At 39.4% G+C, this 19,624-nt stretch overlaps 1 protein-coding gene across 2 annotated transcripts; it reads left to right on the forward strand.

The window, feature by feature from the left end:
• Positions 1-1,733: 1,733 nt before the first annotated feature.
• On the forward strand, positions 1,734-18,694 carry LOC137956615 (uncharacterized). 2 transcript variants are annotated; one of them, XM_068804173.1, is made up of 19 exons: positions 1,734-2,417; positions 3,070-3,201; positions 3,367-3,438; positions 5,574-5,644; positions 5,806-5,905; positions 6,010-6,108; positions 6,721-6,847; positions 6,965-7,098; positions 7,179-7,238; positions 7,402-7,637; positions 12,430-12,859; positions 12,996-13,319; positions 14,774-15,430; positions 15,653-15,826; positions 16,053-16,283; positions 16,385-16,668; positions 16,799-17,095; positions 17,997-18,119; positions 18,308-18,694. In XM_068804173.1, the coding sequence occupies exons 1-19, from the start codon at positions 2,268-2,270 to the stop codon at positions 18,435-18,437; spliced, it is 3,831 nt and encodes a 1,276-aa protein (XP_068660274.1). In that variant the 5' UTR covers positions 1,734-2,267; the 3' UTR covers positions 18,438-18,694. The 2 variants fall into 2 exon arrangements, with proteins under 2 accessions (XP_068660274.1, XP_068660275.1); XM_068804174.1 differs by lacking the exons at positions 1,734-2,417; positions 3,070-3,201 and having other exon boundaries at positions 3,424-3,438; positions 5,844-5,905.
• The last annotated feature ends 930 nt before the right edge of the window (positions 18,695-19,624 follow it).

Raw genomic sequence — 19,624 nt, forward strand, 5'->3', positions numbered from 1 at the left:
ACTCTTAGATGTAGCTCAGCTCCAACTAATAAGCCCTATCTTCAGATTCCATCAGTTCAACTTCTCCGGTGCCAGTGGATAGTGAGGACGACAGGAATAGTGCAGCTGACTCAAGAGGACACAAACAATGAACAGAGAGTGGGTGGAAGGGAGCATAAACTGACTGAAGTTCTGGTATAATTTTTTCTTTCACTCGTATCTCAGATAGCAATTTATTTGTTAAACTCATTGACTGTTTTCTGTGGTTTTCCCAAGGAGAAGAAGCAAAAATCTCTTTTGTTTCTGTCTTCCTAAGAGATCGCAACAGATTGGGTCGAGTCCGGACGTTGTTTTTTTATCCCCGTCCTATCCCTGCTGCGCCTGCCTGAGAAAACCCTTGCCCTCCTGTCCCCTCCTTGGTTCTCTACTTAGAAAATGGGACAACCATCCCCACATAGTGGTGGTGTTGGTCGACCCTATCCAAAACGATGATGATGTCTTTCGGTCAACTTCGCTGCATCCCACATCAAAGGTGCGGTTTTGCGCAAGTCGCAGTATTGTTGCGTTGCGTGTGAATAAAGTTTGACATAAGAAAAAACGAACAAGGATTTTCCCATCCGCAAGTAGTACTCGACATATTTGTTGGACTAACTTTTCGAGTCCATAACCAAAATGTTTTCGTTAAATTAGAGAACATACTTAATGAAAATAAAGAATCTATGTAGTATTGTTAAACTCTGGGAGAAAGTGGATTGCGATTATATATACGAACAAAAAGATGAAAAAATTTGATCTAAAATAAAGAAAACTTCAGAGTGGACCTGTCAGATTCCGGCTTGCTCATGCACATGGAGCTCTCCAAATCTTATATGAAAGGTCTTTTGTCACTTCCCAGACGAAAATTGAAAACCATTCCAAACCGTGGAAAAGCCCTAGTTTTCCATCGTAAGAAAGAAAAAATATCCCTAGATGCTCGCAGTCCGCAGAGGCACCTTGCGTCTGTCCGTTGCCCTTTTAAGGACCCGAAAATGAGCACGTGCAACACATACGTTATAATTAGTCTCTTGCTTGACCCATGAGGATTAGTGGATACTAAAAAGTTAAACAAAGGTGTCGATGGCCACATCAGAAGGACAAGAGACCCACGGGCCGTCTATTCCCCCCTTCGATTGCGACTCCTAACTCGTGAATCCTGATTCAACTCTTATCTATTCAATTTTTTTTTCTTCTCCTGTCACTCTGATGACTTATCTCTCATGCTTCTCAGTTTCAGATTGGTTGTATTTTTTAATTCCTCCCTAATAGCAATAATAAAGATATCGTAGATATCTTTTGTGTGCGCGATTCGATCTCACGAACAAGGCACGACACGGAAGAATATGAAACAAAAAACCAAGGGCCATCTGCTTACTGCATAGAATGAATCCCTGATTGAATCAGACTCCAGAGGCGACACGCGCGAAGGCTTTGGAGGGGCCGTTCATACCGGAAACTGTCAGTAGATGTGAGAAGAAGATCTCTTGTGTTATACTCTCCTTACCACCGAATGTATGATGTATCTGGTTTTGTATTCGTTTTCGTTTTACCTTGTTTTCTGACTCTCTAAGAAATGAATTATTTTTTCTTTTCTGGTAGGTGATAAGAAACCAAATTAACGACGGAGACAGTAAAGATGGAGGGGAAGGGGGAGAGGGAGAGGGAGAGGGGAGAGGAAGGTCAGACTCCGGGAAAAGGAAGTGGACAAGTCAGACAGACAAAAGCAGCTTTGGTTTCAAGCCGTGCTGTGGCCGAAGGATTGGCGGCTATCGCTCTTTCTTTCTATCTCTCAGTTCTCTACGCCTCTACGTCACAATCGTCAACATAATAACTTACGATAAAATTATCACTAGATAAAAAAATAAATTCCAAAAGTGGGAAATCGAATCATCCAGATCCCATACGCGTTTCAATGGAAAATGCCCTTTGTGTTGGTGGAGATCCACACCCGCAGCTATAAAGCTGCTCCGTTGCTGTCCAAGTCGGAATGAATTCTTATTCCTCCATTCATTTTCTCTGAAGTCTTATCCCCACGCCATCCAAATCTCCGTATCTCTGCTCATCTTCTTCCTCGATCCCCTCCTCCAAATCCTTAATTACTTTCCCTTCTCTCTTTCTCTCCTCCACCTACTTAATGCTATATACAAGTACTTGTTATAGCAGTAACGAAAGTATATTAGATAGTATTATCTGTAAATTAAATCTACGTAAATCAGTCAGCTAGTCAGTTTGTTTCTTGTGAATTGGCGACGATGACGATGTCGAAAGACCCTGAGCATGTCATGAACTTCAGAGGGGGATCCGTTCTCGGCAAGAAAACCATTCTCAAGAGTGACCATTTCCCAGGTTGCCAGAACAAAAGATTGACTCCTCAAATCGAAGGGGCTCCTAACTACAGGCAGGTTAGCCACACCACTTGTCTTTTTTTACCTCTTTGCCTAATTTTTTTTCTCTTCATCCAATTTAATTATATAATTATATGTCTTCTCATATAATGGAAGTCTTGCCTGAACCGTTCCCCTATTCCGTGTCTAATTTCTTTTTTGTGTTAGTAATCCTTTACTGGTTCTCGCCTTCGGATTCCACTGGTGCGTCATCTAGCTAAAGGATTCGTTACATTTCTTCACTCATTATTTCACAAGCTTTTGTTATAAACCCCAACGACTGGACATGCAATAACGTTTCGTCCATCCTGGGCAATATATCTGAGAACGCAGGCTCTCGCATTTCGTCACGTGCCATTTCATTTCACTGTTCTCTCGACCAATACTCTCAATTCATTTCCTGTTTCTACTAGTGAAAAGATAAGCAGAGGGCATTGTTATTTCTCAATTTTTTCTGGCTCTTCAGGCTTTAGAATAAGCGTTAAGAATCATATGCTTCGACATGCCGCATTACATGTTCTGTCACGTTAAATGCATATTTTTCTGTGCTTACTAGGTGCAAGTAGAACTTATACTTGAAATCTTTAGGTGGCCATGAAGTTGCCGTATGGTCAGACCATCAACTTACTTTCAAGTTCCTTTGGATTTTATTTCCTGTAACTTTTACCAGGCGGGGTCTTTGAGTGTTCATGGTGTTGCCATACCCACCATCGAGGGAATCAGAAATGTACTTAATCACATTGGAGCTCAAAGAAATGGAAAGCATAAGCGTGTCCTTTGGCATAACCTTCGCGAAGAACCTGTAAGTTTTTTATTGTTCTCTTGGATGTAATCTGGATTCTCCAGTTGATTTTCTTTTGTCAATTTTCATTTGTCATACCTAACTTGGTAAGTACAAAAAGTACTGAATTTGGAATTTGGATCTTCATCCTCATTTATTTGTACTTCTACTTCATGGACTAAATAGGTTGTCTACATTAATGGTCGACCATTTGTTCTGCGTGACGTCGAGAGGCCATTCTCTAATCTTGAGTATACGGTTGGTTGATTATAAACTTTCTTTGTTATCCCATTTATCATGAAAGCAAGTTTATATATGTGCCAGTATACACATATATTTATGGAGCTCATGTCAATATAATGATTTGCACCAACCCCTTAATGAACCTATATATTTACATCTTGAGTTTTATTTTTCCTTTTCTAAACCTTTTGTTTTTACTATGTGTCCGCAGTTTATTATCTTTTTTTTAATGTTTTCATTTTTGTGGTAGATGGAGAAATAGTATTGGATGTATAATGGAGTATGTGGCAATATATAAATATCATAACATTTCTAAAGAGTGAAAAAGTTGCGTGTAGCCAACCTTGGAGGTTAGAGTTAAGCTAAAGCTGGCTGCTGCCTTCTTTCAAGATTTTTACTCCATTGCAGCAATATTTTTACCTCTATTTGATAATTCAGAGAAAGGTAAAGATTTGACAAGTGTGGCATGTTGAGCCAGACATAATCTGTCTTCTTAGCTCTTTAATCTAGCTTTTTCTTTTTGAGAATAATGAGAATTCCATTGAGAGAAGGGAGAAACAATATTACAAAAGCATTACTAGCTCAAAAAGGAAGGTAGCAAAGCCAAAGGAAAAATAATAAATTGCATAGTTGTAAATACAACATCCCCAAGAAAAGGAAATATAGTATAGCAAATCAACCTGGATAAAAAGGATAAGAATCATTCTGAACATTACAGGTGTCCTTCAAACTAAAAAAAAGTGTCATTCTCTCTCCAGGCTTCCTTGCATCATGTAACTCAAAAAGAAAATGTCTTATCATCCTTTTGATAAAACTAAACCCAGAAATGATCGATAAGATAGTAATGAGCAATGCAAAATATTGCAACCCTCCAGAAATGATAACCTGGAGGTCAACAAAATACCCCAAGATAACCAAGGAGCGTAATGAACAATATCAACGATCGTGGCCCTCACAAAAGATAACAATCATACACCATAAAATATGCTAGTCATTCATTCATGTGCTCTTGTTACTCTCATTTTCACTCTCTGAGGCCCTCTTAAAGGAGTCTTACTTCTCATTGTCTTTGTTGAATTTTTGAAAAAGAGAAATAATTCATTGACTTGTTTAATTTGAGTACACTGGGCTTCTATTATAATAGAGGAAATAAATAGAATCATAATGAAATTAACCTATCCAAGTCCTAGTTACACCCATGATAGTACTTCTTAAGTATAATCAAACGAAATAACAAATAAAGATAACTAAAATAACTAAAACACCTTATATCTGAGATAGTCCTGTGGATCTTCCTCCCATGAGACTCCTGTTAGACTCCACTATATTAATTCTCCTTCTTTTAGACTTCTTCCTGTGAGCATCATGTAAGACTCTTCCATAATCTTTTGTTCTCCCCCTTACTTGACTATTCTGGTCTCATAAAATAAAATTGTTTTTTTTTTTTTTGTATTTCTTCTTCTACTTCACCTCCTCAAGCCGAGGATAGAAAAGGACATAAGGACCTAGCTTGGACAAAACAAATATGGGATAAGAAAATCACTAGTCATATGACAAAATTCCATATAGCAATCAAAACGGTCAAAGTCTGAAAAATTCCACTCAATTTCAAAGGCAAAAAAAAGCCTAATTTTAGGCATGAAAAAGAGACTTCTCACTGTTTAAAGGTAGCTCAGGAAAAGAATGCAAATTGGGTGAATAAAACGACTTGACTCACGCAGGATGTTGAGCGCATTCTTGTACTTTGTAGGTAGTGGGTTTATAGGCATTCCTCCGAAGAGATGAAACAATAAAAGATGATACGTTGAAGAAAATACTGGAGGAACACAAAGATAGCTGCACCTATACTTCAAAAGGAAGAAGCCGACAATGCAACACTCATACTTCTAGAAAAGGAGGTGCTCATTAAATCAGTAGATTAATGAGAGTGATCAAACTTGAACAAATTAGAAGACCAGATTTATTCATGTCTTTTGACAACTTCTAGATGGAGTTTTATTTTCTTGACAAGTTTCACCTGTATATGTCAAGGTTATTAGATTCTCAAGCATTTGTCTTGTACTAATTTTTTGCTTTTCTGTAGTTTGCGATTTCCACATGACTTTGTTCCTTTGACTCAGTTCTTTGATTGATTTTCCATATCCAACTAGGGAATCAACAGGGCTAGGGTTGAACAGATGGAAGCTCGTTTGAAAGAAGACATTATTCAGGAAGCTGCAAGGTATAGTTTTGAGGTGTCATTCTCTTTCAAATGAGAAGCTTTAGGCTTCCAAGTTTAGGATTTCTCTTATTTTATTTTAGCTGATAAGGGGATAAGATATCTCTAAGTTGTTTTGCTTGCATGTATGATAGCATATTTCCTTTTCACATCTGACTTAGCAGATATGGAAATAAGATCCTTGTAACTGATGAACTGCCAGATGGTCAGATGGTGGATCAATGGGAACTGGTGACACATGATTCCGTTACGACTCCTCTGGAGGTATACTTGCTGGTGGTCTTATCAACCAATGTTCGATGGTTGTTGTTGCTTCCATTATATCTCATTTCTTAGCTTGGTCATTCACATTTATTAATTGTTTTTAGGTTTATGAAGAGCTTCAGCTAGAGGGGTACCTTGTTGACTATGAACGTGTTCCTATTACCGATGAGAAATCACCTAAGGAACGTGACTTTGATCTTCTGGTTAGTAACTCATCTTTTTGTATGTCAGCTAATATACCATTACATGCAAAGAGGAATTCACTGTGTCTAGGTAGGTTGAAGCATAAATAAGCTGTAAGAGGAGTCAAGAGAGTTTTTATGAGTGTCACTTGAATTTTGAGCTTAGACATTGAGATATTGAGGCATTGAGGTAAAGAATCTCGGCATTTGTGCCCAATTTCGCAGAGTGGAATAAACAAAGAAAATTAGAGATATTTACTAAAAATGTCCAAATGTCCAACCTTGTTTTTGTTTATGTTCATGATTGAATACAGACATAGGGACTTGTTAATATGTTGACCATTCTCTTAATATTATGCTTGTTTCTCTTTTCGTTGTTGTTTCATAGTTCAGTTATGGGCGCTAGTGCAGGTTTACAAAGCCCACCTGCAATCATCTGTTATATCCCAAGAACATGAGAAGCCACCCTGATTAATAAACACACATAGTAAGATACTTTGAGTCTTATGACATGTTGAATATTTTATGCTTGGTGATTGTATATGAATGATCTAACTTTTGGAAACGTATTAGTGATCCTATATGTGTAAACTGTTTTTCACTGATTAACTTATTTCCTAATTCGTGTTTCAGGTCCATAGAATTTCACGGGCTGATATAAACACAGATATAATTTTCAACTGTCAAATGGGTCGGGGCCGAACTACCACTGGGATGGTGATTGCTACATTAGTTTACCTTAATCGTATTGGAGCATCAGGTAATCACATCAAGTAACATTTGTTAACCCAAATACTGAAAGCTGTTCTTGTGTTTATTTTAGTTAGTTACATTATGAAATCGATACTCTCAAATTGATAGAGTACCGATTAAATAGGTATTCCAAGGACAAACTCAATTGGAAAAGTTTTTGATTCTGGTGCTGATGTTACTGATAATACACCGAACACTGAAGAGGCAATCCGCAGAGGAGAATATGCTGTAATAAGAAGCCTGATTCGAGTGCTTGAGGTATCTGATTCTATTCTTATCAAGTGGTGCTGCAAAAATTGTTAGAGCTATCTGTTTGATTGACTCCTCTAACTTTTCAGGGAGGAGTAGAGGGTAAAAGGCAAGTTGATAAAGTTATTGACAAGTGTGCCTCGATGCAGGTTCTGTCTCTCTCTCTCTCTCTCTCTCTCTCTGAATTATGTCTAGTTTTATTTGAAGCCATTTAATATCCCACACTGTGTGCCCTTACATTTCACTGTACTAAAATTATATGAAATTAGCATCACTAAACTACATTTTTCTTCTCTTGGATGTTTTCAACAGAATCTGCGAGAAGCAATTGCTACTTATCGTAATAGTATCCTGCGTCAAGCAGATGAGATGAAGAGGGAGGCTTCCCTTTCTTTTTTCGTGGAGTACTTAGAACGCTACTACTTTCTTATCTGTTTTGCTGTATTTATCCACACAGAGAGAGCGGCTCTTAATCCTATGTGTTCAGGACAGAGCAGTTTTGCTGACTGGATGAGAGCAAGGCCTGAACTTTATAGTATACTTCGCAGGTAGATAAATAAATATACAACGCAAACTTGCATACTGTACAAGTGCTGCAAAACTTTAGGCTTCTTTTAAAAAAACAAAATTGGAAAAGTGGGAAGGGGCTGTAAACTTATTACTGTCTGCAAAAGACTTTGATCAATATTATCATTTCATTTGGTTAAGTTTTTATTATTTCAGATGTCACTTCACTGTTATATTTCGTTACAGTGTTGCTTGATAGTAAATCTCAAACTTTTTTTTTTTAAATGGTGATTGATTCAATTTGTGGTCAAGGAATGAGAGCAATACAAAAGGAAGGGAGGATCTCAACCCACAAGGGGAAATGGAATCCCAGCAATTACATGATTCTTTGAGACACCATCTTTAGCTAGACTATCAGAAATAAAATTAGCAGATATAAGTGTGTGCTGCCACTTTATCTTCTAGTAAGGAACTGATGCTTGAAAATTTCATCATAGATGTGGCCAAGCCTCCACGGGGGAGGGGAGACTTTAGATAACCAACCAATAACAAGGGAGGAATTACCCTCAATAATCACTAGGGAGGAGAATCCTTGAGAGTAGAGTCTGATTCCAGTAAGGAGAATGGAGATTTCAGCTTAGACAGCATCCCATGTACTGGCTGTGCCAGTGATCATGGACTACACCGCCTAACCCCTCCGGACCTGGATTTCCAAATAGAGCTGCCATTGATGTTTAATTTCTATCCTGGGACCAGTGGAGGGGGAGGGTTGGGGGGCAGGGTCTGTTGACAAATTGCTGTTAGTTTCTTCTGATTAAGGGCTGGTGATGAAAGGAAGAGTGCCAAAGGCATGGGCCCAAGATAAAGCGGACTGAATAATCTTTTTAATGACTCCTATATTGCTGCTTTTTCTATTGAACATGTGGTAATTGCACTCTTTCTGCATGTGCCTTTTTCTGTTGAATGTGCAGTAATTGCACTCTTTCCAGATGTACCACATAACTGCTGCCAAGGAGAACTTCCAGAGAGAATTGCCCATTTTGGAGAAGGGACTGCAAATGTCCAAAGAGAAGAAACTGGCCAGTGTGTCAGGGAAACATGTTTGAACCCCGAACTTTTTCAGGATTAGCTTCCCAAACTTAAATCGAGAAAGGTCAGTGGAGGAAGATGTCATTGGTTATTTCCTCAGCATTATTACAAAGCTTGCAGGAGTTGATGATTTGCTGACCTCTTTTTGCAAGTTAATCACAAATTAGCACTCTTTCGAGTATTGTAATCCAGATGAAGTGAATTACCTGGCTGGATCCTTTAGTTTTCTCACTAATGCTGCAGGATGATCTGCCCCAGAATTTGGTAGAGAGGATGGAAAGCCCCATTGTTGATCTCCAGAGGTGGGATGATCTTGAAAGATTAGTGGCTGTAGGGAGTCAGGAATTCAAAGTATAGTTGTATTTTCCAGATACCAATTTCCTCCACTTAGACTCTATTTCCGAAGCATAGAGGAAAGCTTGGTTCATCAGTTTTTAATTGGTTTATTCCAACGCCACCTTTTTTGCTTTTGATTAACATGTCCCATCTGACTTGGGGAAAGGGGATATCTGAATTTGTTGTCGTCGTCCCCCCCCCCCCCCCCCCCCCCCCCAAGACACACACACGCACACGAATTTTCTTTCAATTGCTGTTAATTTTGAGATAATAGTCGCTGGGCAAGGAGTAAGGGAAAGGAAGTAATTAGGCAATCCAGCAAGAGTGAACTAGGAAGCTCAATGATTCTGTGACCCAGGATCTGAGCAAGATTCTGATCTGTTTCATTGTTGGAGTTTATCCCTAAAAGTTCAGACTTGCTCCAATTTACCTTTTTTCAAATAGTTGCAGCATTGCTTTGATACTGATTACTTGGCCCTTGGTGGTAGAGCAAAAGCACATTGTGTCATCAGCGAATTGCAGAGGCACTTCAAGAGATGAGGAGTTGGGGCTGAATCTTGAAATCCAGCCATGATTCTGTCCAATATGGAAGAGGGAGCAGAGAGCCTCCTCCACCAGATTGAAAAGAAGAAGAGAGTAAAATAACTTTTAGAAGTACTGTTTAGAATGAGAGAGAAACTTGAAGATGATATGCGGCTTGATAACCAGCCCCTCTATTTATCATTGAAGCCCATTTTTTCCATAATGAAGTTAAAAAAATCCCTAATACACCCGTTTGAAGGCCTTACCCTAGTCTAGGTTTATGAGCAAACCCTCAGAGCCACTTTTCATTAGGAAACAATCAATTCATGGGCAATTAAGGTGGATTCCAGGACTTTCCTCCTACTTATGGAAGGACTTTGATGTTTGCTTATCACATACGGCATGGCCTTCTTGAGTCTTAAGGCTAATATTTATGCAATGAGCATGTAGGCACTAGTAACCAGGCTGATTGGTCTGAATTCAGCAGGAGTCGTGTCTCCATCCTTTTGTGGATGAAGAGCAATGAAGGAGGCCCCCAAAGATTTAGCTGATACGCCATGGTCATGAAATTCAAAGAAATCTTCAGAATGTTACTTTTTAAGGAAGGGCCAACACTTTTTGTAGAAGTCTGGCTTGAATCCATCATGCCCAGTGGCTTTGTCACTTGGCACAGCATTGAGAGCTTGTTCAATTTCTTTTCCGGTGAAAGGGAGAATCAGAGCCTGTCAGTGCTATCCGGAATCCTTCTGAAGCATAAATTTGGGGTCTTGGGTCTCTCAGGATAGTTTACTTGAGTCTGTCTGTGCATCTCCTTTCTTGAGGCATTAGAACCTGTTCACTTCCAATAGTCTTTCTTGGGTGATAATTTTTGCAAAGTCATCCTTCAGCAAGTCTCTGGCTGTGAGCTCTTCATTTGGAAGATCTCTACTTTCTTGGGCTAAATCAAGGTCTTGAATTTTCTTTAGGATTGAGTCCTTTTTATCTGAGTTTGCTGATTTTTTTTTCCCCATTCCTTTATCTTCCGTTTTAGAAACTTAATTTTCTTCAAGAAAGTGAAATCAGCTGAACCAGATAAGCTTTCACAATTTTGCCACTTTTAAATCAAGGGAGAAGAGAGTTGTTCTTCGTCCACATTTCTTCAAAATGAAAAGGAGGGCCCCTAGGGGTTTGGCTTACTTTCTAGCAGAATAGGCGTGCAATCTGGTGCTGGACGTGGGAAGGTGCAGCTAGCATCAAAGGCGAAGTGATCAAGCCAACTTGTGTGGCCAAGAAGTTATATGTCAACTAGGCTGCAATCGCTGGTAAAATTGAAGAATCTTCTCATACATGGTACTTGGGGTGGCAAGGGGAAGAGATTTTTCAGTGCAAAATCTGATTACATTAAAGTCTCCTCCCAGGAGGATCAGAAGCAGCCAGTGGACAATGTGCTAGCGCTGCTTGGTCCTAAATTCATGGCGAAGAGATAGTCTGGCTGGGCCGTAGACAAGGATGGCCACCCAGGAGAAGCCATCTGCTTTGGAATGGCAGTAATGGAGTGAGACCCAATCCTGTGACTTACCTAGTCATCATGAGATGAGTCCCAGACAACGAGCAAACCCACGGAAGTTCCTTCAGCATTCAGAGCAACCCATTTTTGGTTTTGCTTATACCAAATCTCTCTGATGATTTGCTCAGACATTGAATCCATCTTCCATTCCTGTATGAAAGCCACTGTTGCTTTGGTGTGCTTTAGAGGTCTCTTGTAATAGACCTTCTGCTTTGGGAATGAGGCCTCTGACATTCCAAGAATCAATATTCATACTTCAACAGTGCTTTCAATGGGAAGAAGGGCTTGGATGCTTTGAGAGGAAGAGCCATTAAGATTTTCAAGAGGCCTTTCAATTCCGAATGCCATAGCGTAGTCTCTCAATCTGCTTGGGAAAAAGTTTTCTAGCAAAACCAAATAAGTATCAATTACTTAATCCAGCACCGCTGCATGATCCAGACTTTGGTCTGGAGAGCTAGGGGTTGCTGGACTGGGGCTTGATCTTGCTGCTGTGAGTAGGTCTGCAAGCCGAGGATGGCAAAGCCTTGTGTGTGTGTGTGTGTGTGTTTAGGGGGGGGGGGGGGGGGGGGGGGGGGGGGGGGATCTCTGCATGTATTTTGGAATGTTTTAAGTTAGGGTAGCTTTCGATGGTGGTGTCTCTTGTCAGGACAGAAATTGGTTAAGAGGGAGGGGACTAACAGCGTTGGATGATCTCAAGGCTATTTGAGCCAGCCTTGGGGATTTTGAGGGGATGAGGAAGAAGGTCTTGGACCTGCTGCTATGAGTGAGGCATGTGGAACAGTAAGGGTTTGATTTCTGGTTTTGTGTTGGGTTCAGTCAGAAAAGTGGGCCAGCCTTGGGGATTTTGATGGGATGGGGAAGAAGGGCTTGGATCTACTGCTCTGAGTGGGGACATATGGAACAGTATGATTCAATCTCTAGTTTTGTGTTGATTCAGTCATAAAACTGGGATCAGTTCTTGCATCATACCTCCTCAAGTGTGCTTGGGAAGAGAAATGTCACCAGTGATGTTTCTCGTATCTCTACATTTGCAACTGTAACATATGAAATGAATACGACCTTACTGATTGTAGAAAATTGCTATTAAACAGTCATATACAAGTCATAATCATTGTCCTCCTAAGAATTGTCATTATCACTGTAATGTTTCTCAATATTAAATCAATTGAGATCTAAGAATATTTGAGAAAAGAGAGGTGACCAGTGGTTTTCCCTCTTGTATTGCTACATTTGCAGCTGCAACATATGAACTAAATGTTTCTGCATTCAGTTATATTTCCATGTCTTGTTGTTTAACGTGCTTATTGATATTTAAGTTGCTGTGGATTTATCTAGTACAGGTTGCTGAGGAGGGACCCAATGGGTGCTCTTGGATATGCCAGTCTAAAACCATCACTAAAGAAAATTGCTGAATCAGCTGATGGTCGTCCTCATGAGATGGGAATAGTAGCTGCCGTGAGGAATGGAGAAGTTCTGGGAAGTCTAACTGTTTTGAAAAGTGACCATTGCCCAGGTTGTCAGAACCTTGCATTGCCAGAGAGAGTGGAAGGTGCACCCAATTTCAGAGAAGTTCCTGGCTTCCCAGTATATGGTGTTGCAAACCCGACTGTTGATGGTATTCGGGCTGTTATTCGTAGAATAGGCAGTGCAATAGGTGGGCGCCCAGTTTTTTGGCACAATATGAGAGAAGAGCCTGTCATCTATATCAATGGCAAACCATTTGTACTCCGGGAGGTGGAAAGACCATATAAAAATATGCTTGAATACACGGTACTAAAAGAAAGTTATTATGTTGTTCTTCAAATTTTGAACTGCAAACTTGCTTTCTTAGGATTTATCTATTTATTTCAGCTTATTCAACAATTTGGCAGGTTTACTCTTATTCTGATGCCTGTTGCACCAACAGGGAATTGATCGCGAAAGAGTGGAGAGAATGGAAGCTCGCTTGAAAGAAGATATTCTGAGGGAGGCAGAACGATATGGTGGTGCTATAATGGTAATTCATGAAACAGAGGATGGTGAAATATTTGACGCATGGGAACATGTGACTGCTGAAGCTATTCAGACTCCTTTGGAGGTTTACAGATGTTTGGAGGTTGAAGGCCTACCAATTAAGTATGCACGAGTTCCCATTACTGATGGTAAAGCACCCAAAAGCTCTGATTTTGACACATTGGCCCTGAATATATCTTCTGCTTCCAAGGATACCGCTTTTGTTTTCAACTGCCAGGTATCATGTTTTCAGAGTCTGACAGTAATTAATTTTTATAGATGCTCCATCTTTTCCTGATACTTTTCAATTTCTAAGATTTATTAAGTACCTGTTGGAAATTCTTAGGTTGGAGTGCCAATAGCAGAATAATGGTTACCATAATAATGCTGGGAAGGGAGTTGTTTTTTGCTTGTAACTATTTTTGCTTTTTGTTTTATAATTTTACTCTAAATATGAGTAAGTCACTGGGTATTCAAGTTTCGACAAGAATTAACTTGTTAATTTGGGTTTGTCAAGGAAGCCCTCTGTAAAAATCAAGTTGCAGTTATTGTATTTCTTTTATTTGTTGCAGGAGTTTTTTGTTATAATTATTTTTCTCATGGAAGATATATTCATTTGTCTTTCATGTTAGACTAGCAGCCAAGAGTAGTTATTTGCTGCCTCAATTCCTGGCTAATCTTGCTCGATTAGTAAACTGGTGTCGGTTTTCCTTCATAAGTAAACTCTTTGGCTCAAGCTCTTGTCAAAAGATGGTGCCCCTTCCTCAACAACATGTTGTAGAAGTCCCCTTCCAATGTGGTTCATGTTTTTAGTCTTGTTTAACAGAATGAAGGCTGCTATTTTCTAACATGTACTTATCTTCCTATTTTAATGAAACTTCACCCTCACTTTAAAAAAAAAAAGTCCTTAATATTTTGCTGCATCACACTAGCAGTCCAAACAATAAAGTGAATCTTGAATATCAAAACAGTTTAATTTTTGCAATTTTGTGCCAGTGTTTTCTAACTCTCACCTAGTGGAAATAATGCCTGTCTACTTCCTTAAACGAGAAAATTCTGATGCAAGTCACTGGAATTATTTTCAAAATTACCTTACATGATGGCTCCATGTGTGACCCCTTGGTAACAGTCCAGAGAACATTTGTAAATTCTCTGATATATGTGCCAGAACTTTGTTTGGGAGTACATGGGCATCTTAGGTATCAAAATTATTGGTCAAACTGCCCTGAGCTTGTACAAAGAGCAATTTTCTATTTTGTTGCCTTCGGTCATTTTGACTGTGTAAGTGATTGTCATCAAACTAGATGTACTGTTGAGGCTCCATGGCCTAAGTTGAGATTATCTGAACATCGTACGGACAAATTCTGAGGGATGGGAAGTAGATAGAGTGGGCCTAATAGATGTACGGCTAGGTTCCAATAGAGGATAGGATTTCACATGTTGGTTTTCCTTAAACAGAAGGCATGTATCTGACATTTAGGTCGACAGCCCAAGGGGGCATATGTGAATGTCAGTAACCAAGAAAGCAGTTATTAAGTGTCAGATCTTCTCTCTTCCTTTTTTCATTTTCTCTTTTTTTTTGTAGTTTTACAGGTTTATGTTTCATGACTTTGTAATCCAGGAATATTGAATAAATGCACTGGAAAATAGTGACTGCTAACTCTGATATTATTATTCGTTGTTCATCAACAGATGGGTAGGGGAAGAACCACTACAGGTACTGTGATAGCTTGCCTTGTGAAGTTGCGGATTGATAATGGGAGACCCATAAGAATTCAGGTTGGAGACATGTCATCCCATGAAAAAGTGGATGACTGCAATGGCTCTTCAAGTGATGAAGAAGCTGCTTCTGCCACTGGGCAATTTGATGGTAGTACTACTGATTTGCCACTAATATCATTGGCAGATCTGCCAATAAGAAAGCAAGCTGTTAATTCAAAGGAATCTTCACACCCTGCCTTTGGGATTAATGACATTTTGTTGTTGAGGAAAATAACAAGACTGTTTGATAATGGAGTTGAATGCCGTGAAGCCTTAGATGCTGTTATTGACAGGTGCTCTGCCATGCAAAACATACGTGAAGCAGTTCTTCACTACAGGAAGGTATTCAATCAACAGCATGTTGAGCCCAGGGTACGGAGAGTTGCATTGAACCGTGGGGCAGAGTACTTGGAACGTTACTTTCGTTTGATTGCATTTGCAGCCTATCTTGGCAGTTCTGCATTTGATGGTTTCTGTGGACAAGGTGAATCTAAGATGACTTTCAAAACTTGGTTGCATCGTAGACCAGAGGTTCAAGCCATGAAATGGAGCATTAGATTGCGTCCTGGACGATTCTTTACTATCCCTGTAAGTAATGTTTCCCTTGTCTATACTTGTTTTCATTCAAAATTTCATTTTAGGAAATTTCTTGTGGATGAAGAATTTTTGGCTGTACTGCATATGTAAGAAGGTAAACTATAAAAATTATTATATTAAAACAACAAAAGTAAAATGAAAGACAAATTTTCATTTTTTTGTTCTATTAGATCGTAACAGTGCATGAATGCCAACGACTACTGATCTTGTCAGGAAGAGCTGAGAGCCCCACATGAATCTGAGCATGGAGATGCTGTAATGGATGCAATAGTCAAGACACGTAATGGTTCTGTTTTAGGGAAAGGTTCCATACTGAAGATGTATTTCTTTCCTGGTCAGCGAACTTCTAGCAACATTCAGATTCATGGTGCACCACATGTTTACAAGGTACACTCTGCAGCATTAGAATGTTAGCTAGGTCATAGATTATACAGCCATTTCTGTAATTTCTGTGTTGATTTAACTGGTGCTTAAAACAATTTTGTTATGTTAGTGAGATATGAAGGATCATACCTTTACTCTTGGTATCATTTATTAGACACAATCCCTTGTTTTTACATCAATGAATACAATAAATGATGGCTGTTGGATTAAAGCTTCTTTGTTCTTTCAGGTTGACAAATACCCTGTATATAGCATGGCAACTCCGACAATTGCTGGGGCTAAAGAAATGTTAGGATTTTTAGGAGCTCATTCTTTGGCAGGGGTTAATTATGCTAAAAAGGTAATAGTAACTGACCTGAGAGAGGAGGCCATTGTTTACATCAATGGGACACCTTTCGTACTTCGGGAATTGGATCAACCTGTTGACACACTTAAACATGTAGGGATAACTGGACCATTGGTGAGGCTACTACATCAGCATTTTTTTTTCACTGATTCTTTTGAAGGTAATTTGATTTATTTTATTTTAAACTCCTGCCTTTTTATCGGATTCTTTTTTAGGTGGAACACATAGAAGCACGGATGAAAGAAGATACAGTCACTGAAGTAACCCAGTCGGGTGGTCGTATTCTACTTCATCGTGAGGAGTTCAATCCAGCATTGAGTCATTCTGTTGTAGTAGGATACTGGGAGAATATCTCATTAGATGATGTGAAGACACCTGCAGAGGTGTATGCTGCTATAAAAAATGAAGGGTATAACATAGAGTATAGAAGGATACCACTAACAAGGGAAAGAGAAGCTTTGGCCACAGATGTAGATGCTATCCAGTCTTTCGTAGAAGAGTATGTATCCAGGATTTGACTCATCTTATACAAAAATTGTGCTTCTTTTTATTTCTTTAACGTGTACCTATGATTTCCTTTAGTCTTAGATGCTGAAATCTTTTCTTGCTTTATTTTCTCTTTTCTGCAGCTCTGCTGGTTGTTATCTTTTTGTTTCACACACAGGAGTTGGTGGAGCTGCTTATGCAATGGCAATTACATGTCTTAAACTTAATGCTGATGGGAAGTTTGCATCAGAGAATCCAGAGCCACTGACCACGTCAGGTTGTCTCTCTCCAACACAAGACAACAACAACAGTTTAATTTCATCCAGAGTGGATGAAAAAGAAACCCTTAAACAGGGTGACTACAGGGACATATTAAGGCTTACCCGAGTGCTTGTTAATGGCCCAAAGTGCAAAGTGGAGGTTGACCTTATCATAGAAAGGTCTGCCATTTTTCTATAAAACAAATATCAAGGAAAACCAATTTCTTCACCTCTTTTTACTTCATGGCACTAAGTAAATGTCAAACATGGTTTCTAGTTGTTAAAGCTATCTCAGTTTGTAAATTGGTTTCTCAACAGAAAACTGCTATCTCAGTTTGTAAATTGGTTTCTCAACAGAAAACTGGAACTAGATTATTGAATGTACATATTGCAGGATTATTTACTTAGTTCTGGCATGCATGGGCTTGTTTTCTTTGCTTAATATACTGAGTTTACTTTGAAGATATACTAAGATAGTCTCAGTTTCATAATTCATTGATAGATTCTGATAGTGTAGTGATCAAATCAATAATATTTACAATCTTTCTGCATTTTTTTGTAGTATCAGAGAAATCATTGGTCTGGGAGCCCTGTCAAATGTAGCAATCTGGCATTCGTGAACATTGTTAGAGCATTTTGTTTAACTCCATTGTTATATGTTCCTGTTAGCTTGAAATTTACAAATTTAATCATTAATTGAATATATTTTGATGTCCAATTGGTAATGGCTCGTAACCTTTCAACATTCTTCACTACAATGTGCAAGGCCTTTGTTTTTGTTGAATAACTGCTCAACATTCTTCACTACAATGTGCAAGGCCTTTGTTTTTGTTGAAAGCCTCGTTTTTGTTTAACTGCTCACAAGACAGGCTTGGATTTCATGGAAATGCGCTTTTTCATATGCTTCCTACTGAGACACTTGCACTTCATGTGCTGTCTGTGCATCTTTGACCCGATATTCTGTTGCATTGTTTCTGTACTACCTTTATGCTGCCTTGTTTGGATCTGCGAGTAAATTCTCCTGCAGTGTAGTTTCCAATGCTTTCTGATTGAAGTTACAATTGCTTTTATTGTTCAATAGGTGTGCAGGTTCTGGGCATTTGAGAGATGACATCCTCTGCTACAAAAAGGAACTGGACAAGTGTTCTGATGGTGATGATGAGAATAGAACGTACCTCATGGATATGGGTATCAAAGCCCTAAGGTAGGCAATATCCCTCTTATTGTGCTTGCAATTGCATTTTTTTTCTTCTCTCTTGTGTTGAATACATTCTGCATGAGAACAAAAGGCGTTAAGGCCATCATGGTGTACCTGAATGAAAATCTTGCTATCCATGTTATTATTGTTTTATGTATATTATAATGATAGTTTTTGTATGTTATTTGTCACAGGCGTTACTTCTTTTTAATCACGTTCAGGTCTTATCTTTATTGCTCTTCAAAGGAAATAGGCTTCACGGCATGGATGGAGGCCAGACCTGAACTTGGCCACATTTGTGAGAACCTGAAATTTGACAAGTGACGAAAATGCACTTACTGGCATTTGTCAGATTCTCTTTTTAACCGATGTATTTCGAGGATGAGGATAGAACAATTATGTAGGGATCTCTGTAAAGTGCTTCTGTAAAGCCCTTCGTGAAATACTAAAATTTACCTCCTAGTTACCCCGATGTGATACCGTGCTTGTATAGTGAGCAGAGAGCAGTTTTCCTTCTCGTGGATGTTAACCAGTACTAGCTTCATGTCTGCCATTCGGTCGTTTGGGAAATGAATGATCAAAGTAGGGCCATTCATAATCTGCTATTTCGTTTGTCAATTTGAGTTTGGTGTTGTAACAGCCGTGACCTCAAGTTATGAGGTACATTTTCGTTACTGTATCCGCTTTTTCTCGACGTACAAGACTTGGGTTAAAATCTAAAACATAGTGTAGTCTGCCAATGTGTTGGCCCGGTTGGCCTTTGCTCCTCGGCCAGTTGCATTAATAGCTCTAATTGCCTAGAGTGGGGTGCAGCAGGTGTTTTAGGCTGTTTCAACTGGAGAGCTCAAAATCTGGAACATAAGAGCTGTTGATGTATTAAACTTCTGTAGCTATTGGATTATTGGTGGTATCCATTAAAACATGACCACCAGAGGATGATCTTCTGGTGTCAAAGGAGAAGGGCGGCTGTGAAGTAGACATGAAATGGGAAAGTGCGAGTCTTTGACGGAAAGAGAACGTGTAGATTTTATTTCAAGCTGGACAGTTCTAACTTGTACATGAATATTACGGTAATCAGGGAAAAGCAGAGGACTTTGGAGAGAACGCAGGTCAGAAGGAGATCCTCTAATAAAATGGAGCACTCGAGCATGCCGCGGCGAGAGAACATGAACCAGCTAATGTGTATAAATACTTGCGAAAGCTACGCATGCTACTAGGCAGGGAGCGTGAAGTAACCGGAATCAACAACCGATGCATTTTGAGAACTGTGTTTTCCTGTTTTTCTCGGTAAGGACCGGGAAATAGATGGTGATAGTCGACTCTTTAGGAGAGTTCATCCCATCCTGTCCCGAGCGTAGACTTTCAGGCTCTGAAGCAGGAACTAAGCACCGCTTTTTTCGTGAAAGCTAGGTGTCGGAGACCCCAGATGTCGCCTTCTATCTTCTAGATGCATGTCTCCGATCGTAGAAGCTGAAAACGCGCCGTGTGTTACCATGATTCTTTCCACGTGC

This window comes from Aristolochia californica, unplaced genomic scaffold (assembly GCF_029961685.1).
Source record: "Aristolochia californica isolate CCGP_79_NKW_82.1479 unplaced genomic scaffold, dmAriCali1.0.hap1 SCAF_2, whole genome shotgun sequence".
Lineage (NCBI taxonomy): Eukaryota > Viridiplantae > Streptophyta > Magnoliopsida > Piperales > Aristolochiaceae > Aristolochia > Aristolochia californica.